This window comes from Epinephelus moara, chromosome 24, assembly GCF_006386435.1.
Source record: "Epinephelus moara isolate mb chromosome 24, YSFRI_EMoa_1.0, whole genome shotgun sequence".
Taxonomy (NCBI): domain Eukaryota; kingdom Metazoa; phylum Chordata; class Actinopteri; order Perciformes; family Serranidae; genus Epinephelus; species Epinephelus moara.
In genome coordinates, this window is record NC_065529.1 from 22,461,251 (window position 1) to 22,489,141 (window position 27,891).

Genomic DNA, 27,891 nt, shown 5'->3' on the forward strand with positions numbered 1-27,891 from the left:
CAAGCACATGAGGACCTGCACTCCAAAATCATGCAGAAATCACACACTGGATATTGGCAGATTTGTTTCAGCACTTGCCATTCACATGTCAAAGAACACAAAGGAGTGGATGTGCAGATTGTTCTGTGTCGTTCGTGCCTCCAAATAAAACTATTCATAAACAATGGACCTCTTTCACACCAGACATTTTAACAGGTAAAACTATTATTGTGTCATTACTAATAAATATCAAATAGAACTTGTTTGCTGGTTGGAATATTAGATTCTGAGCTGCTATTATAGGTGCATATTATGAGCAATATTTTACATTTATGGTCACATTTGCTCACAATCTTCTCGTCTATTGCAGCACAACTCTCTCCACAACTGTGGTAAAATGTCACCCGAGCCAGCCAGGAGTCGAACCTAGAATCTTCTGATCCGTAGTCAGACGCGTTATCCATTGCGCCACTGGCCCAGTTGTCCACATGTCAGTTCTAACAAAACAGGAGCATGCAGCACAAATTCCATCCCCACATTCCATTCACATTTTCATTCACATATCAAAGAACGCAAAGGAGTAGATGTGCAGATTGTTCTCTGTTAGTCTGTATTAGTGCCTCCAAATAAAACCATTCATAAACAATGAACCTCCTTCACACCATTTTCACTTGTCATAGTAGGAAAAGCACAGGTGAAACTGGTAACATCAACAATAGCTCATTACCATTACGTCTCCAATACCAGGGCCTTCCGTACAAGGAATGCAGCTCTCTTAATCTTATTAAATATACAAGTCCCTGATGGTCTAGTGGTTAGGATTCGGCGCTCTCACCGCCGCGGCCCGGGTTCGATTCCCGGTCAGGGAACATAGCTTTTAGTCTCTGCTGGTGGCCATAAATTCATGTTCTCAAGAGCTCAGGGATTTAAGCAAAAATAATGTTTTGACTTAAGTATTATTCACGCTGCAGCCAAGTCACACACCTCATCTGGAATTTGTAAAACATATATTTGACTCCAGCTTAACAAATAACACAATATATAAATGTATGAAATTTTAACTAGCACCATTCCACACAGTACCATTGCTGCTATTCTCTAATGTCTGTAAAGGTAATTTGATTACAAATTCATTGAAAAATGTTGATGGGCCAGACATTTTCAGCAGAAAGCAGGCTATTGAAAACTTTTTTTTTAGCTATTGGTAATGACAAATTTTAAACAAATGCAAATGCAATTTATCGTTTTACATTTGAAATAAAAAATATATATCTATATTGTTCACATATCTGACTGAGGAACAACACAAAGTGCAGAAACATAATAAGCATAACAAGTGGCATTAACAGTAACCAATAAGACACTCACTATCTCTCTCTCTCTCTCTACTGGCATCTCCCAACAGTCATGTTTACAACGGCAAAGTCACTTCATAATATAAATAATACCTCACTGGAAACAAATCTAAATTGTCAATTAAAAAAATATTACTTCTGACATCACTATACTGAGTGAAAAAAAAGTAATAACATGTAAGCATGAAGAGCAAAAACATCAGCATTAATCATTCATCCTGCTCTCTGTTCCCCTCGACTGAGGAGACTCAGTGTCTGCAGGTCGGCTACCTCAGGTACATTTTAAGATGAGTGGGAAACTAAGTTAAACAGTTAGCCTACATACAGGCAGCTTTCATTTTAGTGCAATGTGCTTGTGTAAACCAGGATTGTAAACATTGACAGCAGCAGAATGAGAGACTGCGGACAGAGAAGACTGAAATATTGCTTTCTACATGCTGAACAGCTGTATTAATAAAGCATTTGCTTTTTACTGGCAGACGTTTTATTGCACTCACTTACAGTAACAAGCATTGCCGTCGTCAACTAGAGTAATCTTGAATTTATATTGCCTTCATCTGCACCGTGGCCGCTCTGTTGTTGTCTGACTAAGCTCTGTGTCGAGTTTATGTGTGTGTGTGTGTGTGTGTGTGTGTGTGTGTGTGTGTGTGTGTGTGTGTGTGTGTGTGTGTGTGTGTGTGTGTGAAGGAGGTCAGCCCCAACATGCAGAGAGCAGGAAAGAGGCTGCAGCATGATGATGCATGAAACCAAAACTGGTCATGTTGAAGCTTATTAATACTACAGTCTTGATTAATTTTGCCCCAAGCCGTTTAATACCTGGTCTCAGGACCCATCCCTAGCTGGCCACTCGGAGGTTGCTTCTCGGCCAGATATGGCCCGCAGGCCACCAATTGAAACGGCCTGGCCTACATGTACTCCAAATGGTGGAAATCAGTCGTAGCAACAGAGAACTTTAATCCGTGAGAGCTCAGACAAAAATCACTGGCTAAAGCTCTGTAACCAAATGTGTGAGTGTGAGTGTGTGTGTCCTGCCTCACCAAGATTGCAAGGGGCTCTTGTGCTCTCCCTCGACAGCAAGGGCTCGTTTGTTCAGTCTGCAGCTACCTCCAATCTCACCCTCTTGAATGAAGTCCTCCTTGTACCTGCAACATAAACATGGATGAGTTTCAAGACACTGTCATCTGTGTCAGTGAAATGTTTATTCATGTACATATCACTTTCAAGAATACTAACCTCTCATGACTTCTGCGTGGCTTACGCAAGTCCAGGTAAAGGTTGGTCGCCTTACAGAAGCGAGTGTGGCTACTGCATTTTAATGATGAGTCCCCCTGGAAACATATTAAGAGTATACATATTTAGTATTGACGTGATATTAATGCTGGACCTTAAAAGATTATGAGAGTGGTCTCTAAACTACACTCTCTCTACACTACTGCTTTTGAACAGCAAATTATGTGCAGGCCCATTGTCCGTGGACTCTTTTGTTCAACACTGGGTCTGTTTCTACCTGTTGTTTCTTCCTGTTGACTCAGTAGGCCCGTGGGAACGAAGGAAATGAGCAGACTTACTGGCTTGCTGGCCTTGCAGAGTGTTTTGAGCTCAGAGAGACGCTCCTTGACGTAACCAAAATCAGCCTGCTTCCAGAAAAGCTCCTGGGCTGCCTCCAGAGAACGGGCCCTGACAGATCAGAGATTTAGGCAGATCAGCAAAGCCAGAAACCATAATGGTTCATCAATGATGCATGCTGTGACTACACTCCCACTTTGGAAAAATAGTGAAGACTGTGGTTGAGTTAATTAAAAACCTGTTAATAAAAGATTACTATTGTTCGTCATACTTAAAATTACTGAGAATCTGACACATCATGGATGGCTGCCAGGAGTGTGTGAAATGTAAATGATGTAAGCTGCATTATATTTCAGCGCAGGGCAAAGTGGGAGCATTAAGTGTGTTAAAACATAATGTGAGGAACAGTACCATCCTGAGTCGGCTTTGTCACAGACTGGGTAGTTAAAGCGCTTTCCTGGATCACAGTTCTTCTCGTATCCCCAACAGGCAGACAGATCCTGCAGTGCATCCTGTTGTAAAAACAAGTGTGAATATTTACAGTGTGTGTTTGTGTATGTTTGTGAGAGGAAGACCGAGAGAGAAAGAGAAGCCCTTTCTACACAGAGATTGCACTTAAAGCCACTACTAAATCCCTTCTTTATGCCTCCTTTGTATTTTTACACAGAACCAAATGACGGCGGCATCATGTCACTCCAGTGTGTAACTTTAAATGCATGCCAGCACCATGGAACCAGAAGAGGCATGACAGGCATGATGTGTAAGACAACTGCGTCGGCCTCTAGTGTGACATTAAACAAAAGTGTCTGCAGCGCTTTATAAACAATAATAATGGCATAACACAGTGATAACAACAATTTGCTGTCCCTGTTATATGAAGGCTGAGCTTATCCTCTGTTCGGAGGGTAAGAAGCTATCAAAACTCATTGTTTTTTCAATTTGCAGACATTTACAGCCGCTGTCCTTCTTTGAGTTAGCCTCTAACTGAAACTAGCTGCTTTTTAACCCGTCCTGCCCATGGTTCTGTCCTGCCGGCTGTCCTGTTTATACACACACCGTTTCAGTTACTACCTCTCATGGCAGCTTAGGGGCGGGACAACTCTGTACCCCAATTATGCAAGTGGCCTTACATACAGAACGGCAAGGCGGCATAATAGCACCATCACACCAAAAACCAGACCAGTTACATGTCCATTTAATGAGCTAACTGAGTTGCAATATTTTTATTTTAAAAATAAGATAGCTTTACACAGTAGTAAGAATCAAAAACATGCTTTTTGCTTCTTTCTAAAATTGTAATTGCAATTGTAAAGTAAACTTAAGCATTACGGTTGAACAAAATGCTCTACATAATACAGTTACTTTTTGAACAAGTTACAAGAATGCTAACAGTTACAGACAAAAATGAATCCTAAGGAATGAAAATATTTATCTTTGTGGAAGTGCAGCAACGATCTTTCCTAACTCTTTTAAATCATCCTGTGTGAAGCATTAGTGTGACATCACAGACAAAATCTCAGGACAATCTTTTGCATCTTCTTGAAAGCTACAGGAGAGTAATGTCCATTTACACACACACCAGTGTATAAAAATTTTAAGTGAGTGCGATCTCCATTCAATAATGTGCTGGCTATTCAGACAAACCATAATGCTGCTATCTTACACAACACCAACAGCAACCACAATTTCACAACAAGTTGCATGTTGTTATTTGTCATGATCTAAATCTTAAAGCACTTGACAGTCAATTAACAAAGGGCTTTGTGAGAGCTTTTCCTCACAGTACAGCACAACGAACTAACATGCTACCACTCTACACTGAAAAAATATTTGAACAGTGAAAAGCTGACAGAGTGCATATCTTACTTTAAAAGGGCAGAGTGGGTCCAGGCGGCATTGCTTGGCGACTCTCTTGTTGCTGTAGAGGAAGTAGGGTACGTGCTCTGGCGGCAGGGAGATCCTGCTGTAGCTGAGCAGTGGTACTGGTGGTGGTTTGTGGTTGGTGTTCTCAGCCTTCTCAGTGATGACCACAGTGAAAGAAAAAACAATGCCCAGCGCTACCAAGAGCAGCATAGTCAGAATCACACAGACATGTGAGATAGCCGCCTCTCTTCACAGCACTCTGGGGAAGAAAAAAAAAAGAGAAGAGACAAGAGACACAGACTCAAACTTGTACTCTGTAATCTTGGTTTAAAGCCTAACACCACAGTTTACAAGCATGTGGGCACACGCAAGTGTGTGGGAGCGTAGCTCCAGGCGGATCTGAGCGCCTCACAGGGAAAGGGTCCTGTTGCAGGAAGTATTACTGACCTTTTTCCGACTGTTGTCTCAGCTATCATGAGGAAGACTGAAGGGGTAAATGAAAACTGCTGGTAACAATGTGACCTATGCAGTTCCAGGTGGCCAACACAGACAATCATATTTCCATGATCTCTGCAATTCTGATAAGTATCAAGCATGTGCTTACACAGCCCAAAGCCACTGACATTCTTCACTCCTAATATCAATAATCAAAGACTATTAGTGTGACTGCTGTTATTGCAGTTAACACATTGTGCTCTTTAACAATGGCTCCCAAATCTGAACAGGCTCAAACGTTAGACAGCAGTTAAAAAACACTAAGGCAGGGGTGTCAAACTTATTTAAGTTCATGGGCAACATACAGCACAATTTAATCTTAAATGAACCTGACCAATAAAACCATCGCAAAATAACCTATAAGCAACATCAGCTCCAATATTTTTCCTTTTCTTGTGTAAAGAATTACAAGTATACTCTGTGGACGTTCATCCTTTTACAAAACAGTTAAACAGCCTGAGATATCCTAAGAAAAATAAGTGCATTTTCAACAACATGTCTCAGTTTTTTCACATTCAGTCAGTCTATGTCTCACTGTCATTACATGTGCATTTAACCATACATGTCCTTATACAGATTTTATACAGTCTTATATAGATTCTTGTGAACTGACTCTGCCAATTGACAATATGTTGCACAATGTTCAATATCTTTAAACATGGTCACAATAAGTATTCACTGTTTTATCAGAGAACTATATTCTGGTCAGAATGGAAAAGCCTCTGAAGCAGAATTTTACATGAAGTAGGCAACGCATTGTTGAACTGAAACCTGGCACCTCTTAGTCGAGTCCAGGGGTTCATCAGCAACGTTCATCCATTTACAAAAAAAGTGATGAACAGCCCTCGAAACCTCAGAAATGTGCGTGCAAATGCAACAGTATGTCTCAGTTTTTCCCCATTCAGTCAGTCTACTACTCACTTTCATTACATGTGACTTTGTTCATAATTTTCCATTTAAGCTAAGCCGTTGAAGAAGCAGGTGAAGTCATCCCCTGCCTTACAGACCATTTACAATCCAAAATCTTGTCAGCACCTCAGCAGCAGGGCTCTACTAATATTGTTTCAAGGCAGAAGTCTGATACAGATTCTTCGTACTGAAGCTGCTGGTTGATAATATTTTGCACAATGTTTGATATCTTTAAACAAGAACAGAGGAAGTATTCGTTGTTATTTCAGACAGCTGTATTCTGCTCAGTTTGAAAAGCCTCTGAGGAAGCATTTGACATGTTCAAATATCTCCTGCAACCTCTCAGCCTTCACATGTGCATCAACATCAAGTGTGCAAAGTCATTTAGTGGGCCGGTTCTGGCCCACGGGCCATATGTTTGTCACCCCTGCACTAACAGGATGCCTGAAGCTACTGTAACGTTACTACAATAAAACAAAGGAAACAACGGCTCCATCTATGAGAAACTTAATGAGTAAAGCTACATGTACATGACGAGCTGCACACTGTCTTATTGTAACTTCAGTTGCAACTTTAGCCAACGTTAATTGTCGCAAAGTTAACTTAATTAATTCGAGGTAGAGATTTTTTTATACAAGACTATAGTCAAATGTGTCCCCTAGGGTTATGCTATCATCTTTTTGTCGCGCGACGGCTCTCATAGAAAAGGCAAACTTCATGTTAGCAAGCTAATTAGCTTTAATTTGTAACCATGAAACTTTAAGCTAACGTTAGCGTCAATTAGTTAAATGAAAATAGCTTCACTGTTACAGCCCGCCAGACCCACTCTGTGACCTAATATTCATGAGAGAGCATATGGAGATAATAACGCATTACTTACTCCTTTCTTTATCAGGAGGTAAACCATGAGAGTACTTTACAGGAGGCTAATGTGTGAAATATTAATGTGGCGGCTAACGTGCAGCGTTAACGTTTATCTTAACAAAGCCGTTAAGATCCCTTCATGGTAATTCAAGATGTATCGATGTGGCAGTGAAGGAGCAGGGCAGGAAAAATATCTCACATTTCCGCGGCACAAAACTTGCGACAGGCACACAACTTAATATCAGTGGTTGGCAAAACAAGGTTGGTTAGAGTTTCAGTGAGAGGCAGTTTACCTGAATGCACAGCCTGCTATTCTCCTGACTGAAGCGATGATGTTTCCCAGTGGTCGCCATAACACCGGAAACCTTATGCCGGCTTGCAATACATAGTGACAGCCACAGGATGGCGCTGTGTACCACACTTTGTATTTAGAGATACTGGAGGTGCTCTCCAGTGTTTCTAATCAGGATCATTTACAGTAAATGTTGACATTAAAACAACATAATCGATCTGTTAATTAAATGCATCAAATGCTGGGCTCACGAATTAAAGGAATAAAAAACTTTTAAATGGTAGCACCAGTTATCAAAATGTTTTACAACCCCTTGTTTGACATCTGTATCCAAACGTGGTTGATTAAATGTTTCCCTTTACAATAGGCACATCTGTTTATGTATGGGTTATGTAATATATGTTTAACATGGACAATGTTTGTGAATTTATTTAATTGATTTAATTGCACTTTAAAGGGACGGTTCACCCCAAAATCAAGAATACTTGTTTTTCCTCTTACCTGTTGTGCTGTTCATTAATCTAGATTTTGGTGTGAGTTGCAGTACTGGAGATATTGGCTGTAGAGATGTCTGCCATCTCTTGAATATAGTGGACCTATACGGCACTCAGCTTGTGGCGCTCAAAGCCCTCAAAAAATACATTTGAATAATTCTGAATAAATGTCTCTTTCCAGAAAATATGGCCTGGTTACTTAAGATAATCCACAGACCATGTGAGCAGTTACATGTAAGAACTATTTTCTTTCTACCTAACACCAAATCCTGGGCCCTATGCATTAGCAGTCTCTGTGAGCTTCACATCTTTCGTCTCTTGATCCATGTCTCTCACGTACCTTTTGATTTTTTTAAAAAAAAAAACATTTTTAAGTCAGTTTGCTTTCTTTACCTTTTGATTTTTATTTTTTTTTGTAACCCTGATTTCCCTCTCTTGAGAAAAGATGTGACATTGTATGTTGGTCCTCCAGCAGCTTAAGCAGTCACTCAACCTGGTCTAACTGCATTTAGAGACAAATCCTAGTGTACAGGCGAACTATACCATTTTGCACCTTGAAGAGAAGAGAATAACATCAGAGAGCTTCCACTATTTTATATACAAAGTTCAGACTTTCAACTGGATTCCTCAGTCAAATTTGAAGTAGTTATGGCACTACTTACTTAGCAACAAAAAATTGCAAACAAAACCAAACTTTTCAATTCCCCCTTCCCAATGGGGCCTTGGGTAATCAGTCCCACTTTGCCCCATTAGGATACTCAACAACCGCAAACTCTTTTACTATGCAGAGGGAAGAGTGCATTTTAGCGCACATGCACATGCTTGTAACAGCACAAGATGTAAACATTAATGGCATCGCCCTCGGCTGAGCTGTGACATTAGCTGGCTCAGTGGTGCTAGTTGAGCTAGCAGCAGATGCACGCATCCTTCGGCATGGTGATACAGTTCATGAGTGTAGTTCAGTAGAAAGAAAATAGTTCCCACATGAAACTGCTCACAGGAAGGTCTGTGGATTATCTTGAGTAACTGAGTCATGATTTCTGGAGAGACATACTGCTGTTGACTTTAAATGTACTCTTTTGCCTCTTTTTACTCGTTTTGAGCACTATATGCTGAGTGCCATCTAGTTTCATTACATTGCAAAGAAGGCAGTCATCTCTACGGCTGATATCTCTAACACTCTGCAACTCACACCAAAATTATCTGGACTGATAAACTGCACTACAGGTAAGATGATAAATATATATTTTGAGGTGAACTGTCCTTTTAACAAGTATTGCTGGTCTTGGGTAAAAGCATAGATTGGACAGCTGTTCAGAACATGGAGATTTATTTGAAGACTTTTGTGCAGCATTGAGATAACGTAGTATTTGGAACATACTGACCTCTAATGTGTGTTTCCACACACTTCAAATTAATAACAGTATTGTTCACCACCCAAATAAATGTTTATTCATTTACATATTTATAAAGTTTTAAATCCAATCTTTAGGATTTCAATCACAGACTACTCTCAGGTCTACTCCACACTGGCTGATTTGTAAGGAGTTAATGACAATACATTAATTTCTCTGTACAGTATTTTTATATATTTCTTGACCCATTCTGACTATGCATTAAGAAATAAAGAAGGATGAATTTGTATAGTGCAAAAAAACCTTCACCATCTCCTACAGTTATAAACTGTCTATATGATACTATGTCAAAGGTTTAATCATGAGAATTTATGTCTACAGCAACGTTTGTGCTTAGTCCCAAAGATTTCACATGGACACCTGAATCACAAACTGTGGCTATCCTTCATACTGATTCTGTAATAATACACTGTGTGTTATGCATAATCCCAACGTCCCCACTTAAATATAGTATGTGATAATTAATTAAAATAAAATAATTGATAAAGATAAAAGAATTTTCTTTCGACACAGTGATTAAACTTAAATTCTCCCTCCTATCTTTTTTCTGTGAATGCATGTGTGGCGGCCAAGACGGTCGACTGATTTGTTTGTGAGTGTCCCAGAAGTAACAGTTCAGTAACAACTGTTCATTTCTGGTTCTTGAGCAGTTCATCAATCTGGGTTTTGTACATGTTCTTCACATCTTCAAGGTCCAGTCTCAGCTCCTCTGCCTCCTCAGCCTTTTCTCCATACATCTGCAGGATGGTGTTGTGCCTCTGCTCCAGATCCTGCAATGCACAGCCACACTTATTAGAAGAACCTCTGCGAATACAGCATTAAAGCTGTAGCTGGTAACTTTAATAAATAGTAACTTTTTTTCATATTTGCTGAAAATGTCATTATATTCACACAGCACTAAACGAGACAGGTAATCTGTGGAAAAAAAGTGGGTTGGGGTCCACTCTGAATGGCCCACACGTGACTTGCGAACATGTCAAGTTTATTAAAAAAAACACTTTATTTTTAAGTACAGCGAATTTCTGGCACAGACCTTTTATTTCAAAGAACCGTTTCCTGCTGTAGAGCGTATGACTAACGGACAGCTACTTGACAGAGACGGCAAACTAGCTAAACGACATGACCAAACCCAAGTATGACGCCGAATGTATTACACTGTGTTGACCTTGAACTAATGACTAAGGAGAAATCCGAGTCGCATGGCTGGACCAGTTGGGAACCACTGTTTTGTTGTACAGTTTAGTTGTAAAATGAGAAACTTTATAACCTGACCGCCATGTTGGATACAGTCAAATGGGAGTACCTAGCACCGCCCACCAGCTGGACCAACTTTCTCATTTTACAGCTAAACAGTACACTAAAATATGTTCTGAAAACATTTGAGGTGAGAAATAGGCAATGCATTAACAGAATCTTGATTCACACTTGATCAGCGCTGCCTAGTTTGACAGTTTTACCACAGTTCATGGATTCAGACAGCTGACAGCTGAGTTACACATCCCTTGGCTGCGTTTGAGACTTCTCTGCTCTGATTTGTCGATGCGAACCTCGCTGTAGTCTGATTTGAGCCAATTCCAATAGAGGCAGTAGGAGGGGAGGAGGAGAATGATTTTTTTTTTTTTTACAGACTATCTGTCTCATGTGGTTCTTTCAGAATATAGTGACAGTTTCAGTGAATATGACACAAAGATATTTTTCTAAAAGTTAGTTACTGTATCTTCAAAGTATCCTCTGTTTGCTTACATAGCCCTTACCTTGAGTTGAACTTTCAACTTGGGGATCTCCTTCACCATCTCCTCCATCTCATCGTTTTGATTGGTGAGTCGGACCAGCTCTTCTGCCATCACAGAACGGCTCCTCTCTAGGCTGGAAATCTCAAGCTGCAACAAGGAGAGGACAGAAAGAGAGTAGTAAAGTAGTTACTGGGTACAGTGCTGCCTTTTAGTGCAGAACGTGACTCTTTCTCTTTCTATCAAAATGTGAATTTTTCTGTTGATATGTGTTGTTTTTTTCTCCATTTCCATTTTTTCAACCTGATTTCACAGAAATATGTGAAATGACAACGACCTCTTAACACAGCGTTATGTGGGGGTCGCAGGTAATGTGTTAAAATTACATGCCAGCACCATGGAAACAGTGCCAATGGATGTAAGCAGTTATGTGAAGTACATTAAGTTAAAATAAATCAACACTGACTACGCAGACTGTCTTGCTCCTTATACTACCTATTGGTGGTGCTGACATGTAGCAGAACCATCAAACTAAAAAGTACAGTCTTAGGTAGCTTTACACAGGTTTATTCTGATGTGCTACCTGTAGTTGTGCCATCTCTCCTTCTCTGAGTTTGAGCTGAGACTGAAGGTTCTCTATGATGCTGGAGCCTCCAGACAGCCTGGCGGCCTCGTACAGGTTGGTCCCACTCATCGACATAGACATGGTCATGTTACCCAGAGAGTGGTCTAAACAGTCATCCTGCAGGAGAGGAAAACAAAGTACAGGGCCGGTCAAGCTACACAAATCCAAGTGTGGACAATCTAATCTTGATTTCTAGATTTTAACATTTTTCAGAGCGTGTACCTGGGAAAGAATAGAAGTGTGTAGACCACCATTGTCTGCCCCACTGATGGAGCTGGAGCGAGACAGAGAGGGTGTGGACGAGGCTGGGGGCTCTCCTACAGAGTGGGTCATGGCCTTCCGCTCCTGATGGGGGAAAATTTCTTGACTATTAGAGAACAGACTTAAAGCATTTGAACTGTTGAAACTAAGAAAATTCTGACGAGATGAAACAGACTCAAGATTAATAAACTCTAAATTCTTCCAAACCTTTTCCTTGAGTGCCTCTTGTGCTAAGTAGTATTTCTTCTTCTCTTGCTCCACCTTCATCTTCTCCATCTCTAATTGATTGGTCAGCAGCAGCTGAAAGGAAGAAGCAAAAAGATGCTCATGAGGATTTTGTTTCGAAGAGATTAACAAGAGTAGGAAAGAGCATCACAGCACCTTTTCTTTCTTGGCCTCTTCTAGCATGCGGATGTGTTCTCCTCGTAGATTTTCCAAATCAACATGCTCCCTACAGTGAGATAACAAGCAACAAGTCACTACAATCAGCAGTATCAAAGATTCAAAACCAGTGAAATACCCCTCCAACATGCTTATAAATAAATTAAGTCAGCATAATGGTGTGAAATCTAATAACAATCCTCTTTTCCACTGAAGAAAGATCTACATTATTCCTTAAGCAGCCACAAGATGTATACAGCATCAGCTTATGCAGTCATATTTTCACATTTTCTCACAGTCATGTGTGGGTAAGACACTGCATAGACATTTTATTACCTATATTGGATATATATTGGATATATTCTCTTCCTCTGTGTCACACTGTACACCATACATAATTTACACCTTTCTGTACATGATAAAAATGTTCCGAGCCAGCCAGGAGTCGAACCTAGAATCTTCTGATCCGTAGTCAGACGCGTTATCCATTGCGCCACTGGCCCAGTTGCAGCAGTCTCTCTTCTCACAAAAGATAACCCTGTGGCACAAAGGCCATGCGCTCACGCATGACTGCTTCTGTTAAGGGGGGAATCCCCCCAACTGTTGCCTCTCACGCTGACTCACAAATAGGTTGTGGTAAGACAAAAACACTTTCCAGAAAGCATTAGCATTACAAGGGGAGATGTGGTGACTGCATGCTTGTATCACTTTCACAACTTTCATTCTACCCAGAAAATAGAATAATTGCCTTGCACTTGTATGCCTCCACCAACCACTCAGGCTGCAGTTCTGCAGTTGCAGTTTACATCCATGTCTGTCCAGACTCATATGTAGCCATGACAGTTGACAATGCTTCAAATATGGACGTTGCTGCAAAGAAGCTTAGTGTTTTAAAACATGGATGCTTCACACACATCTTCAACGCAGCAGCACAGAAGATCTATACAATCTCCACAACTTTTTAAAGCCTTTTTTGGTGACATCTCTCCAATTCTTGGGCATGTGCCAGAGTATCTGCATACAGCACAACGCCTGCTTTTTTATAAGATTAAGAGGTATCACCTATGCTAATAGGTTACTTATGATCAAGTGGGATTCATCAATCACAGATGTTGCTGCATGAGGCACAATGACTGGTTAAATCTTATCATTTAACCTTATTGATTTAACTTTTAAGTTGTAATTTATTACCTGCTGCTCTCATCCTCAAGTTTCTCTCTCTTGGTCTTCTCAGCATCCAGCTGTGACAGGAGTCTGGCCTTCTCCTGGCGAAACAGGGAATTCTGGGACTCCAGGGAGGCCAGCTGGGACTTAATGGACAGAAGGTCTTCTGTTGCGGATCGCTCCTTCTCCACAGCAACAGCTAGCTGTGCCTGGGCATCAGCTATTGAAAAGAAGAGGATGATCAAAAATGATGAGCTTTTTGCTCACCTTGTACAATACTGCATTTTGGTGTTTGTTTTACACACACGTCTGAACTCCTGCCTCTTACCTAGCCTATCAGAGATGTTCTTCTCCAGTTTTTCCCAGGATGCCGTCTGTCCGCCCAGTGAAGCCTGTAAGTTCTCAATCTGTCGCAGTAAGGGCCGTGTTGCAGAGGTAACACTTTGACTGAGTTCCTGGTTCCTGGTCTCTGCTTCCTGAAGCCTCTGTAGAAGAAGAAAAGCCAAAATGTGTGCATTACATGAGTCCTGTCCCAGTTATAACTACAGTTATTTTCACCTCTTGTAAAAGGGATCCAGCTTGGTAGGACAACTTCAAACCAGCATATAATGTTACCTGCTGCAGCTCACTGATCTCCTCTCTCAAGTAATCTTCTTTCCTTGCTTGCTGTTGCTCAGCCCTCTGTAGAGCCAGTCTCAGGTCAGCCACCTGTACACAACATTAAAAAGAGTTCATGAGGGACATCCTGTTAAAGTTAGTGTTTAAATAAATTCATAATGTAGGGAATTCAGCAAGGGTGGATCAATAAATCAGAAACTGCCCTGACTTACTTTCATTTTTGTGTAAAATTAAAGAAACTACTAAACAAGTGTGCACAAAAACACTACAGTCACTGCTACACTGACACTGGTGACTTTTTCTAGCATCTCCAACAAAATCATCAAGAACATGCTGTAAACATTCACTATAACCCCTGCTCTGGTAGTGTCCCGTGATTTTGTGATTGAAAGCAGGTCCAGATGAACAAAATCTGGGTATAGTGAAAGAATCACACACCATTAACAATGCGTGCCTGTGTGACTGAGTAATAATAACATTTAATTGTTTGGGCATGGGCCGCAGTGCCTCCTGCACCACGGGAAAACAAAATCAGTTGCGAATAATTGCTGCACCTCTGACTCACATTTAAGGATTAAGGTCTACTGAGGCTGCACCAAAGCTGACTGTAGTGTACAGTTAACATTAATGTATGCAAGGTGCTCTGGGATGCACACGCAGCAGCATAGTAGGTCTGATGAGCCTAAGTGTCTACAGCATGAGCCTGTGTTACCTGATTAGCAAGAGCCTCCTGTTGCATCCTGGCCTCCTCCTGGGCCTTCTCAAGAGCCAGACTCAGCTGCTCTTTGGCCTGGGTTTCCCTGCTAAGAATCGCTTCCTCCGCCTCACTGGCTTTGCTGACGTGCGCCTTGTGAAGTTCTGCCAGCTCCCTGACATCAGAGATGTAAAAGTTAGACCATCAGCATCATGACCCTATTACAGTGTTGTCCCTGTTTGTAGGAACAGTGGGACATTGTTGTTGTTTGGCTCTGCACCTTAGCACGCTGGATCTAAAATAAAAACCATGATAAATTTCGGACAAGGTAATTCAGGAAATACAATCGAAACAAGCTTATTCTCATAATATTGAGCAGCACATTTCCACAGTTACCGTGCCTTTTAGTAATTCACCTGACTGAGGTGGCTCTCATATTCCAGCTGGCACAGAGGACAGAGCCGACACACAAAGTCAGCAGTCAGAGTATTTAGAATAAAACATTATAATAAGTTATCATTCATTCTCATTTTATTTTGATATATTTATAATCAAACACCCATGATCCAACCCGCATGTTGTTCTTTTCAAATCCAATAAACTTGAGTAACAAGCAATAAATGTGTCACTTTCCAAATATTTAGTCTGCGCTGTTTACTCTGTCAGCTATGAAATAATATGACACGTAAAGTACAATACAATCACTGGCTTATGAAGTTAGATTTACAGTAAGAGCTCCTGTCGTTAGTATTAAGTTTCAGCAAAGTGTGTGTGTTTACTTGTAAGAATTGTCCAGAGCAGCCTGGACGCTCCTGTTCTTCTCCTGCAGCTCATCAGAGTCTGTCTGCAGCCTGCTCAGCTCCTTCTCCTGCCGTTCCACCACAGCGTTCAGCTTCTTGATGTTCTCCCTGTGCTGTTTCTCCACCTCCTCCTTCCCATCTAAGACCTAAACACATATAACATGCTCAGACTTGTAGCCATTAATATATACTAAGTATAGTATTTAAGCTCATCATAGCTGACACTATACAGTCATAAAAAAATAACAAGTCTTTGGGGAAATACGAATCATGTTTTGCATGGGTTCATTATGGAAGGAAAAGAGATAGCAGTAATGAATTGTAGTAAACCGAAAACAAGTCCCATGCGTTGACATTATTTACTGCTTTTTCCAATGACAAGCAAAAAAATGTCAAAAAATGGAACAACAAAATGCTCTCAAAGCCATTTTATTTCACCTCCTAATAATACCAAACCCTGTCTGTTCAACCTTGCTTTCTCTTATTTAATTAATGTAAACACTTAAAAAATTAAAATGCTGCCAACTGATACAGAAGTTCAGTTTGAATGTGTCGACTAAAGTTAGCCTAAATTTGCCTGTGAAAAAGGAAGATCTAACCCTACAACCAATATTAACAATGTCCCCAACACATAACAGTCATTTAATTATGGCAGGCTATAAATGATTTCTATGGTAAAACTGACATGTTTAACTATGTACTAAAGGCTGACCTGCTGCAGTTGCTTGAGCTCCTCCTCCTGCTCCTTGATTTTCCTCTGTTGCTTGGTGATCCTTGTGTCGCTCTCCTTCTCCTTCACACGCAGTTTCTTGATGATGTTGCTGTGCTGCAGCTGCTGCTTGGACAACTTTTCACCTAAAAGAGACAGAAATAAACATCTTCTGGTGAAGTTAAATAAAGATGCTGAGTCCAACTACAGCCGAGAAATATCTCAGTAACAAGATATAAAGCCACCAGCTGTTCCTTAAACCACCTACACTCTACTCCTTCAACACTGAGATACATGCATGATTTCTTCCCTGATAAATTAATTGCTCAGAAGTTACTCTGACATTATGGTGGAGACACTTAGTCAATTAACTCAGGCAAATCCTTTAAGGGTTAGTGCTGCAAAAAGAAAACACACACACACACACACACACACACACACACACACACACACATTTGTGAGGGATCTCTGGCCTACACTTCAAGCCTTCTGTACATCAACCACTTTGTAAATCTGCATCTAACTGAGATATGCTGGGACACCAGTTATTGTGGGACAACTTACCTCTTCACATGTATTTATCCTGGTGCTAATGACCTGTCTGGGTCAGTGGGTTGGTGGAGAGGAAGAATTATAGTTTGCTTCATAAAATAGTCTTACCTTCTTCCAGCAGGCCTCTGATCTGCTCTTCCTTCTCTCTGATGATCTCCATTGTATCACTGGAGTTAAGTCTTGTAGAAAGCTCTTCTCGCAAGCCCTTTATTTCCTGTAGCACAGAAAAATATTCTTCTTTGACATAGACACTTTGGACCTTAGAGTTTGGATTTTAACATGAAAACAGATACATATGGGTTAGTTGTAAAAATAATATACTACCAGGGCCTTTCTAGGTCTGAGAGAATTATCTAAACTCACTGCTGATGAGGAAAATAGAGCCAAGGATCACTAATATGTAAATTACCTTCTTGGCTATGTCTCTTTCTTTGCAGGCCAGCTGAGCCTTCCTCTCTGCATCTGCGATGCGCTGGGTGAACTCATCCTTTAGGGACTGAACAGTAGAGCTCTCCTCCTTCAGGCTTATCACTTCACTAGAGGGTGAACAGAATCATTAGTGGAAGAGCTCATTGTCAAAATCTATAAAGCCTCAGGGCCGAGACGGCTTTTAAAACTACGCACAAGTGGATCATTTTAAGCATTTAACAAACACTGACTTAATAAAAACAGCACATGAAAATTCCAGCAGTATTTCTATAGTGTAGAGACAACAATAAAATAATAAATAAAAGTTACGTGGATAAATACTATTTAAAGTATTGCTGTAGCATAGAGGTATACTACGCAGAATTGTCAGTTACTGTTTGTAAACACGCTCACCAACGAAAGTCAAGACAGCCAAACACAGATTAACTCTCATTTGGAGTTTCACCTCAATAAATTTGTATTTTTCCAGTGCTGTGTCTGTTGTGTGCCTTCTGCTTATGGTCTGGCACCTGGTCGCAACCTTTATACCTTTATAAAGCCCTGACCTCACCTCAGCGTTGTGGGGGTACACGCCCATAGATGTCCCAAACACAGAGAACAAGAAGAAAACAAGTAAAAACAGGCAGAGGGCAGAGTCTCTGCAGAAAAATACACCACCACATACTTCTAGTGGGTCATAACTGATGATTGAGAGGGATTTCATATGAGTCTGTGCTTTGTTTTTTAGAAAAATCCTGCATAGTATACCTTTAATGTACGAGTTCATAAACAACATAACACAGTGGTACTATGTTGCCTTGTCTGACCTGGATATCAGCGCAAACATTAGAGGTTTCTTATCAACATTACTTGCAGTGCCATTGTGCACCAGGTGTGTGCGTGTGCCATATACTCACTCTTTGAGATTGTCACACAGCTCCTCCAGCCTGGCCTTCTCTTTGTTGGCTGCCAGCAGCTGAGACTCTCTCTTCTCAAGGCGACCTGACAGCTCATCAATGGCCTACAACATTTCCACTACATTAATAGCAGCTGAACAGAAGAGGCTTAAAATATAAAACTTACTCATGAGGAAAGCAGTGTAGTAAATATACTGTGAGAGTTTCACGTTTGCCTTCTTCATTTAACATAAAAATTCTGGGACTAATGGGAGAAATATTGATATTCAACCAATGTCTTTTAAAAGAAAACTCTGACAATACATCGGTAGATATTTCAAAATACACTAGTGTTCAATGGTCTTAAAACACATGGAAAAATTGGGATTAAAGCTATTAGACTAGCAAAGTTATATACTTCTATTTTGCATTCTGTGGAAGGCTATACAAAATACTGAGTCTGTTTCAACCCAATTGTTGTTATTTTTTCCAGTGTTGCACTGTGATAACTGCAGAGCTATCGTTACCTTTCAGTAAATTACTTATACATTACTTTTCAGAGCAGCATGAGAATTTTGCATGGTAGTATCTATAACAAGCATCCCTCATATTTGTTCATCAAAGTGTCTAGGCAAAGATATACAGTATATACTAGAGGTGTGATGTTTTTGAGGTTGAACAATAAACTGTGTATTCAACATGATCCACACAGCTATATGGACTTTGTAAACATACATAAATATCCTTTAATATGTACATAAAACAAATATTTACACTGCATCCAGCTTCAAAAGAATACATTAATAAATAATACCTTTTGCAGCTCCAGAATCTGAACTGTTGAGACACTTTTCATCTCTTCAGTGATTGGTGGAGTGATCTGTATTTCAGCTTTGGAGGTAGAATCCGACAGGGTGACATTAGCCTCAGATTCCTGTTCTGTCAAGTCTTCGGGCTGCTCACTATTAACAGGTGTTGCACTCCGTCCACTCTCCTCCATCTCATCCAGCGACTGCTCCCTCATGGTTTCTGTAAAGCCTTCTTCTTCCTCCTCTTCCTCCTCTCCTGCCTTCTCCACTACTCCATCTTCTTGCTTCTGACATACAGCTGTTAAAGGAGGAGGGCCTGCAGTGACAGACGCCAGTGTCCGACTGCCAGGGATCTCATCGTCTGAGTTAACCTCACTGACGCTCCGGCTGTCCAGTGACTGCACACTGAAAGAATCAATGCGCTCAAAGGCATCCGAGGAGGAGCCGCAGCTCTCTGTGAGTTTGGAATAGTCCTCCAGACGGGGGAAATCTCCGCAGGTGGAGGCAGTGAGAAGCTGGAAGGAGCCCTGCATTAAATGAAGGCCAGCCTTGCCCTCCCCTGTTTCCTGTCTGGAGCTGGCCGAGCTCTCACTCAACACAGACTCATGGTCAAGCACTTCAATGTCACTGGTAGTAGAGGTTCCTGAGGAGAAAGCGCTGACTGGAGGAGAGGGGGTATCATTTTGACGGTCCTCTCCTTTTGAGTCTTTATGCTCTATCAGTGCTTCCTTAGAGGGCGGGGAGGGCGAAGGATCAGACGGTGTAGTGCTCTTAGGTTCAGAGGTGACATTAGCAGGTTGAGATGAATCTGTGGTATCCTGCTCAGCCTGTTGATCTGACGGAGTCTGTGACTGCTCTGTTTTTGATTCTACAGGAACTGTAGAGCCAACATCTGTTTTTAGACCGCTCGTTTTGCTGTCAGTGTTACAAGGAAGATCACTGGAAGAAGATGTAGGAGAAACTGGCTGCAGGAGAATAGTGTCTGCATAAGGTGCTGCTGGTGAGGACTCAAGCTCAACTGGCTGGCTCTCAGCAACTGTCTGACTCTCATGAATCTCATCAGCAGGTGATGACTTTTGAGACTCCACTTCTTTTTGCGCCACAGCCTCTTTGTTTTTCTTGTTCTTCTCCTGAGGCCGCATTTGAGACTTAGTAGGAGGTACAGACACTACCTGGGTTTTGGTGACACCTTGTCCGTCTCCGGGTGGCAGAAAGGCACTGAAAAAGTTTTCTGATTCATCCACAACTGTGCGAGTGACAGGAGTAGTAATGGCCTCAGAGGAAGGAGGAGGAGTGGTGGTCTTTTCTTCAGGTGGTGCTTCCCACTGCGTCATCCCCCATCCTCCACTCAATGACAGCTTTCCAGGTATTGTAACATCTGACAGGAAATAAATTGGACCAGTTGTAACAGTAACGTTAATCCCATATTTACTTAAGGCAACATTAGCTTTCTCCACCCTGTGTCACACTACTCACCATCATAGGGCATTACAACTGTGTCACCCCATTGGTCCTCTTCTTTGATATCCAGAACTCGGTCGATGGACTTCTGAGCTGTTGTTAAAGCTTGTTTGGCAAAGCTGGACAGGTGAGACGCGTTAAACCAACTCATCTTTGACTGTTAGGCTAGCTAGCTAGCACCAAGTCCACAAATTGTTACGCGGATCTTAAAGGGAATTTGGCGTCACCACACAAAACACGGTCACTTGAACTGTGTCTACATTTCTCAACGATAACCTAACGCGAACAATTTCGCAATTTAATTTTTTTTGCTCTGTCCAGAAAAGCGTTGTGGACAGCTAGCTACCACTTAGCTAGTTAGCACAGCTGTAACGTTAGTGTACAGGAACAGCTTTAAACCCAGATACAGTTACAGCTCGCAAACTGGCCAGTTGGCAGTCAAAATGTCATACTTTCCCTTGTAGAAATACGAGTATATCTAATGCCGTGTCTAGAACTCTGCCACAACTATCAAAGCAAACCCATTCCCGTACCTAATCCATCTTTTTTCGGCTCCTTTGCTCGGCCGTCATCGTTTGTTTTGGTCGCTCTCAACTTGTAGCCCTGCTGCTAGCGTTAGCCTCCTCGAGACTTCCTTTCCACGTAGCATCATGACGTCATGATCCGGTCTGACTCTGCCTGACATGCTGAGGAAGTCAAATAAATAAAATAAATAAGCCGATAGTGATATTAGATAACAAAAATGTGTTTTTCAAGGTTTTTTAGACGCTGTTAACAAACGTACTTTCTGCTCGAACAAGGAAGTATAATATTGTGTTACTTTTTGGAAATATATTATATTATATTATATTATATTATATTATATTATAATATTATATTATATTATATTATATTATATTATATTATATTATATTATATTATGAACTGTGTTAAAAACATGCAATTATTATTCAAGGTAAAAAAAAATAATAACAATGTATGTACTATTGTTAACTTTTTATTTCCTTATTATGGAAATTTCATATTCATGAAGATAAATTTCTTACATCAATCTCATCTTTTGTTTGACATTGAATGTTGAGTCTCACACTAAGTAAAAAATCCATGACTTGCCAAAAATTTACTCAGAGATGTTTGCTTGATGATGTCTGCCACCTAAATTATCCTTATTTGACATTTATCATTATTTTTAATTCTATTATCATCATCAATATTGGGCTATTCTTCCTTTGACAATTAAACTGGTATGACTGTACATGCTTCTAACTTATTAAAGAGGAAAATGCTGATGAAATTCTAGTCAGCAGATCGAAATCCTCCACCATGCATTTTTAATTTTTCAAGTATTTACCTTCCCAATTATGGAACTAAAGATTTTTACATAATGCAATTCACAGATATTATGCAATTCACTTTATTTATAAAGCCCAGTATCACAAATCATAATTTGCCTCAGAGGGATTTAGAGCATACGATGTCCCTCTGTCCTTGGACCCTCACAGCAGATTAGAAAAAACTCCCCCCAAAAACCCTTAAACTAGCAAAGATGAAGCACGGAATATTAATGAATATTATTAACTCAATACATTTATGTTTAAGCTTCTTTTTTTTATGTTAGTCGATACCTTAAAATTGAGTGCTCAGTTTATACTGATTCATGGAAACAAACAGCCTCTAAAGCAAAGTACACCTTGAACTTGTTTCACTCGCACATATTAGCATTGGTACATAAAGACAGAAACTTTGTAAGAAAAGCATTTTTTTATTCCAGTTCACACATCATTATCAGTGTCTGTTGGTCACCACTTCAGTGGCTACTAATACTAAAAAAATGTTGGAATAAATAAATATTCAAAACCAGAACATGTACAGACTAACATTTTCCAAAGTAACCAATGCTTGTTGCTGTGTTTGCACATAGCATGCTTTAGGTTGTAGTGCAGATGAACACATTAATGCAGAAATCCTCAATATTTCCAAACAATATATCAGCAAAGGATGGTAAAAAGTATGAACAATGATTTTGGCTTTTCAGTGCAAAACATTAACTTAAGTCAATAAGTACATTAAACAATTCAATTAGCTACACTCAATTACACTGTGACTGAATACACTGTAAACCGTTGTAGTTTTTAGGCCATTTAAATATTCTGCATCGAGTCATAGTTGGCCAAGAAACAAGAATGACATAAACTGGTTGTGGGAGTGCTTAAGTTGATCCTATGAGGTAAAGCGGAGTCTGAACAACATGGTCTGGGGCGTGGTGGCATCAGCTACTGCCAGCTCTTGTCCGTCAGTCAGTCCCAGCTCTGGAAAAAACATGTTTATAACATAAGTGAGTCAGTGTATTCACAGTGTTCTCATTTCACCAATTCAGAGTGTAGAGTGTGCCATATCCAGGAAACATATTCATTAAATAAAGCGCCTCACCCTTTAGGGTTTTGGACAGATTTGGCCGCGTCCTCTGTTCAATTGAAGCGACAGACTGCAATAAAAAAACAACAACTGAAAGTCAGCCAAAACCAAAACTTGCATGATATCCTATTGTCATTAGGACACTGCAGAATCACATGAACTGATAGTGTAAATGAAACCAGAGGTTAATTACCTGTAAATATAATGTTTTGTTCTTTCCATCCACTGTTGCAGTTATAGCAGGTGATTTCATTTGTCTGGGGAAAAAAAATCATTGTAATTGGTTGGTGAAAACAGTGCATTATGCTCTTCTAAAAATATAACCATACACAGAGCACAAGGGTGGTACAGTGCAGTATCTAGTAATAAATCATGATAAGGCAGACAAACTTACAGGGAGGCACTCTCAGTCAGATAGTCCAACATCTCCTGGAGTTTGGAAGATGGAGAAAAGTGCAGGTCCAGAGGTATCTGGCTGCAGGCTGAACAGTCCTCCTTCATCAGAAATAAACATACACGTTTCACAAAAAGACAACTTTATCACTGTAGCTAGCAAGAAGCAGAAGACGAAATTAAGGGACAAACCTTTCGTTCTGCTTCAAAAGTGTAGGTGTAGAGGCCGTCAACGTCATTGAAGACCATGTAATTATTGAGAGGTGTATAGGCACTGTAGATGCAAAAGATAATACAATGAGAAGCGATGACAGGCACACGCTGTTTACACAGATCTTCACTTTGTGTATATGGCTGCTTAGCAGAACCTGCAAGCTCACCTTGACGCTAGTTTGAAAACTTCTGTTGCACAAGCAGCTGGGTAAAACAAACCAGAAATAACAGTTATATCCGGGTAGACAGTTGTGTTTACAGAAAGTCAACATACTCAGTGCTGTTTGGAAATGATTAACTCTTATATGGCAGGGCATAAAATCTTTTATAAAGGCATCAGGTCCACAGATCTCGACTAACACACCATTGCTTTTTTTCAGTTTAGCCACTTACCAGCTATGACAGCATTTGTGGACGCTACAGCTGGGATTATCCTCTTTACAACACCTGCAACATTTAAATAGAATATAGAAAATAAAGTCATATTTATTTCCATGGCACATTTAAAACAACATGAGCCGGACAAAGTGCTTTACAAAAATAGGCAGCAAGGCCACACAATCATGCATATACTCAGGCAGAGACTATGATAAAATTGATGAGTGATGCAAAAACTTATAAACAATCATCATAAAAAGCCAATTAGTAGGGGCAATATAAGTACATTCAGACACTAAGAAAAGAGGTGGGGCCTTGAGCTGTACTTTGAACGACTCAGGGCAGTTTGTTCGACAGACAAGAGGCCTGCAAATGAGAAAGTGCAGTCGCCACTGAGCTTCCGCCAAGCCCAAGGAACGATCAAAAGTGACTGGTCAGAGGACTTAGTGACCTAGCAAGTTATGTGGGTTTTGCTTACTCCTAAAAATGGACAATCAAAGACATAAAAGCTTCATATACATCTGCTGATCAAAGGAAACCTCAATAAAATATGTTTGGTGCAATGTTTTACCCTTTTTCTTGCACAAAAAGAAACAGTGTTTTAGAGACACAGACAAAGGTACCAAACAGCAGCAGATGTACTTTGGCTCATCTCTCAGCGTGGCTGCAAGAAAAGTAACAGTGTTCTGGTTGTGACAGATAGGTGAAAACAGAGAGATGAATGACTGCTATGTGTGCTCACCCTGGGTTAGTCTGTATGTGACTCCTGTTATATTGAATTCTGCTGCCCTCTCCAGGGATTTCTGGTACACCCACTGGATGTGCTCTGGGTCATCCCCATCCAGGACCACACCATCTAATCCACAAACACACACACACACACACACACACACACAAGAAAGAACTTAACTTTACTTGTTTGTAAAGGTCTTGTGAGTCAGGGAGCAGGTTTACTTAAAGATCATTCTACACATACCATTACACACAAACATTAGAACAATCTATAGATATAATAACAGCAGTGTGATTTATACCTCCGAAGGGTGTCTCTTTGGGCCACAACAGAATCCGGACATACTCAATGCAATGTTCTGGCAAACGAGGCATGGAGGCTATTGTACACATGGGGAAGTTGATCTACAAAGACAGGTGTATTTTAGCAACAACAAACTGACCAAATATTGTGTCTGTAAGACCACTAAGTCGTGCTTGTAAACATAATTTCATAAAAAAATGCTAACTTACCTGTGGAGGGTAAAGCTCAAGGGTACAGTCGATGCAGGCGGTCATGCCAGGGAGAATGACTCTGGCATTGCCTTTAAAGCCTTCAGTCCCACCATCAATTAGAGGAATGATGGAACTTGGGTTTAACACACCGTCCTCATACACCAGCAATGACAGCTGCACAGGAAGACAAAGGGATTGCTTGTGATTAACATGTTCCCTTTGGCACATCTTACACTTTTTACCATTTTTAAATAGAAGCAGAGAAAAAAAATCTTTGCAAAAGTACTGTGAGCAAAGACTGCAGTGAAGAGGAATAACTTACCAGCATACCATTCATCCACCTCCTGGCAACTATAGAGTCCAGTCCACAGACAATTATATGGAATTCTAGGTGTAAACAGAAAGATGAATGAATTCAAATCTAATGTCTTATGATGGCGCAGTTAAAGCAGCGGGAGTGTAACAAAATCTCATCCTGCATAAAGTAATGCACTGTTTGTATTATAACACTGAATAATTGAACACGGTATCTTTTAAATCTCATCAGTGGCTATGTGAGCAGAGGGGGAACAGAGTGCTGTGAACTGGCTTTTTAGTTATCGAAAAAAAAGTGTTTATCGAAATAACAGCCAGCTTGGCAATTGAAATTAATTATTGGCTGTTGTTAACCATATGAATGGCTTTTTTCTCTGTGTCTCCTGGTCACAAGTAGTTTATTTTTAGTGAAAACTATTGTGAGTGTATCAAATCTTGAGCGCTGTATCAAACCAAATCATAAGCTGACTGAATTGTTACAAATCTTTCAACAAGACATTTGGAAATTTGTGACTGAATAGCCCTAGAGATACTTACGTCTGTAGAATGTTTCATCTAAGTCTTGAATTTTCTTAAAATGTCTGCACAGAGCATTAAGGAGAAGTTCATGTTTGGACAAAATGTTCACTGTCTCTCACAACCCCAGAACTGAGTATGGTGTCTATTCCAAATTCACAAATTGTTTTTGTCTGACATGAGGACTAGCTGCTTGCAACATGTGTAACTTTTTAATCATGTGGGTTGTGGTTTGGGCTTTTTAAACAACTGCATTTATATGAAGCATCTAAAATCTTGCGACTGTTGTTCAGCCAAAAGGATACGGGACTACACAGCATCCAGGTATGCGGCTGTTGACGAAATCAGCTGCAACGTCCGCCTTGGGCCGACCTACATCTTTTGGTCTGGTTAACATTGCACACATATTAATAGAACATAACTGATTGCTTCAAACGTAACATTAAACAACAATACAGGTCAGAAATTCACATGGAATTTTTTACATGATTATACTGACCTGAAGAGGAACTGACGATTCAGGTTTGACACATCAATGGTGTCCATATCAACAACATGAATGTTGCGAAATCCTGACAAAGCCTGAGCCACAACGTGAACACAAGCAAACAAAACAGACTGAAGCACAAATTACACCTTAAAAATACTTAAAATACAATAACAATAGTGATCATACCAGGTCTTTGAGCAGCTCACATCCCAGACCACCAGCACCAATGACCAGGATTTTGCAGGTTTCTAGCATAAACTGCAATGACTGTGGTGAGAAGTGACAGAGACAGTACATATTAGAAAAATCTCAGACAGCACAGGACAGATCAAATAAATTAAAAACTTGAATCAATTGCTCCCTTTAATTGTTACCTCTGTGCTGGGTTCAAAGTCAGGATGCGTGAAGGGCCCTGACCTCTCCAGAAACTTTTTGATATGGTTCCACCGTCCCTCCCACTCACAGCTGCATCCACTGCCTCCATCAACCACCATCCTGTTAACACAAATGTGTCCATTTAGGATGTCTCATCAGCAGTATTTAATGGTAGACGGCCTGCATAATACTGTATGGTTTGATCTTACACAAAAACTCATGCAGGACAACGAATCAAACTGTACTATTGTTCACTGCAAATCATGCAATAGTTTAAGAAGTTCAATAATACTGTATTAACATTCACTTGTGTTTTGATGTCTGCCCTTGTCTGCTCTAACATGTGCAACACTTTGTTATTTATGCACTGCATTAAAATGAGGTAAAACTGCATATTTCTGACAGGTGGGCGTTTCTAACCCTGTGGCATTTTACTAGCCTCTCCTGCCTGGTCAGCTCCCGGCAGCTAGGCTAGGTGAGCAGCTAGCACGTCAACAGTGAGAAGGTACAGTGAAGACCTCTAACTTCGCACAGAGGTTTAAAATACCACAACATTGTGACTGTATAGACGTGTTAGCTACTCACGACCAACTTAGTCAATGTCTGTCTGTAGCCGAGCTGTCGGTGTACTCTGTGTACAGCCACTGTTACAGTTAGCTCCTCCAGCTAACGTTAGCTAGCATTAACCTTCCTCCTGTCTGGTAACCTCAAACCTTCCGCCAGTTCTACCAATTCATCACTAACTTCTCAGTCAGCTCCACTACTCTCCCTCTTTTCTTCTCCCTAAAAAGAGAGAATAAAAGAAGGTTCATTCATGCTGTGCTTTCGTAGGTTAATGAGATTTGAAAGCATCTTTTCGGGCAGTTAATGACTGTGTTTCTTGCTTGTTTCTTCGGCAGCTACTTACGGCTCATCCGTGTCCGCCATGTTTAGCTACTTATGCGACTTCAAATGCCGAAGTTAGCGTAGTAAATACAACTTCTCTGAACAGTAATATCAAAATAGTCTCCAAGACAAATGCAGATTTAGAGGCGGTTTTAATCTGAGACCAACAGAGCTATTATGTTGTGTAGCTAGGCCCTAGAGAATATAAAAAGCACATGAGCTAATTTAGGATTAGCCATATAGTTTTAGTTGAATATCAATATTTCCGATAGTTATGAAGGCAGCATTGTCACCAGTCCACTATAAAGACGGCAAGTACACCATAGATCCAACAGGTGGCAGCA

The 27,891-nt window shown here is 40.5% G+C and overlaps 3 protein-coding genes and 3 non-coding genes across 9 annotated transcripts in view; 1 reads left to right on the forward strand and 5 right to left on the reverse strand.

Annotated features, from left to right (window-relative positions):
- Positions 1-7,404, reverse strand: part of eogt (EGF domain-specific O-linked N-acetylglucosamine (GlcNAc) transferase) — a 25,052-nt gene extending 17,648 nt beyond the window's left edge. For both annotated transcript variants that reach the window (XM_050039078.1, XM_050039077.1), the window contains exons 1-6: positions 7,325-7,404; positions 4,767-5,022; positions 3,312-3,412; positions 2,903-3,011; positions 2,568-2,662; positions 2,372-2,476 (exon numbers count right to left, since the gene is read on the reverse strand). In XM_050039078.1, the coding sequence (XP_049895035.1) occupies positions 2,372-2,476; positions 2,568-2,662; positions 2,903-3,011; positions 3,312-3,412; positions 4,767-4,973 (617 nt within the window). In that variant the 5' untranslated portion in view covers positions 4,974-5,022; positions 7,325-7,404. The remainder of the gene's footprint in view (positions 1-2,371; positions 2,477-2,567; positions 2,663-2,902; positions 3,012-3,311; positions 3,413-4,766; positions 5,023-7,324) is intronic.
- trnar-acg (transfer RNA arginine (anticodon ACG)) lies at positions 385-457 on the reverse strand. Its single transcript has one exon. It is a non-coding gene; the product is annotated as a tRNA-Arg (tRNA).
- Positions 777-848, forward strand: trnae-cuc (transfer RNA glutamic acid (anticodon CUC)). Its single transcript has one exon. It is a non-coding gene; the product is annotated as a tRNA-Glu (tRNA).
- Positions 7,405-8,262: 858 nt separating the features above from the next.
- tmf1 (TATA element modulatory factor 1) lies at positions 8,263-20,969 on the reverse strand. The gene is made up of 17 exons (XM_050038241.1): positions 20,356-20,969; positions 18,885-20,257; positions 18,092-18,195; positions 17,176-17,302; positions 16,875-16,980; positions 16,218-16,360; positions 15,485-15,651; positions 14,724-14,880; positions 14,009-14,101; positions 13,722-13,878; positions 13,421-13,613; positions 12,230-12,299; positions 12,056-12,148; positions 11,810-11,932; positions 11,546-11,704; positions 10,987-11,112; positions 8,263-10,002 (listed from the first exon to the last, which is right to left on the reverse strand). Exons 1-17 carry the CDS (start codon positions 20,489-20,491, stop codon positions 9,862-9,864), a joined length of 3,468 nt encoding a protein of 1,155 aa, XP_049894198.1. The 5' UTR covers positions 20,492-20,969; the 3' UTR covers positions 8,263-9,861.
- On the reverse strand, positions 12,660-12,732 carry trnar-acg (transfer RNA arginine (anticodon ACG)). The gene has a single exon. It is a non-coding gene; the product is annotated as a tRNA-Arg (tRNA).
- Positions 20,970-22,082: 1,113 nt separating the features above from the next.
- On the reverse strand, positions 22,083-27,626 carry uba3 (ubiquitin-like modifier activating enzyme 3). 3 transcript variants are annotated; one of them, XM_050039012.1, is made up of 18 exons: positions 27,570-27,608; positions 27,407-27,445; positions 26,662-26,782; positions 26,474-26,554; positions 26,297-26,379; positions 26,103-26,183; positions 25,819-25,862; positions 25,289-25,353; positions 24,985-25,140; positions 24,774-24,876; positions 24,482-24,595; positions 23,755-23,808; positions 23,529-23,565; positions 23,341-23,422; positions 23,150-23,250; positions 22,949-23,012; positions 22,771-22,825; positions 22,083-22,649 (listed from the first exon to the last, which is right to left on the reverse strand). In XM_050039012.1, exons 1-18 carry the CDS (start codon positions 27,587-27,589, stop codon positions 22,561-22,563), a joined length of 1,389 nt encoding a protein of 462 aa, XP_049894969.1. In that variant the 5' UTR covers positions 27,590-27,608; the 3' UTR covers positions 22,083-22,560. The 3 variants fall into 3 exon arrangements, with proteins under 3 accessions (XP_049894969.1, XP_049894970.1, XP_049894968.1); XM_050039013.1 differs by lacking the exon at positions 27,407-27,445 and having other exon boundaries at positions 27,570-27,626; XM_050039011.1 differs by lacking the exon at positions 27,570-27,608 and having other exon boundaries at positions 27,407-27,512.
- Between the last annotated feature and the right edge of the window lie 265 nt (positions 27,627-27,891).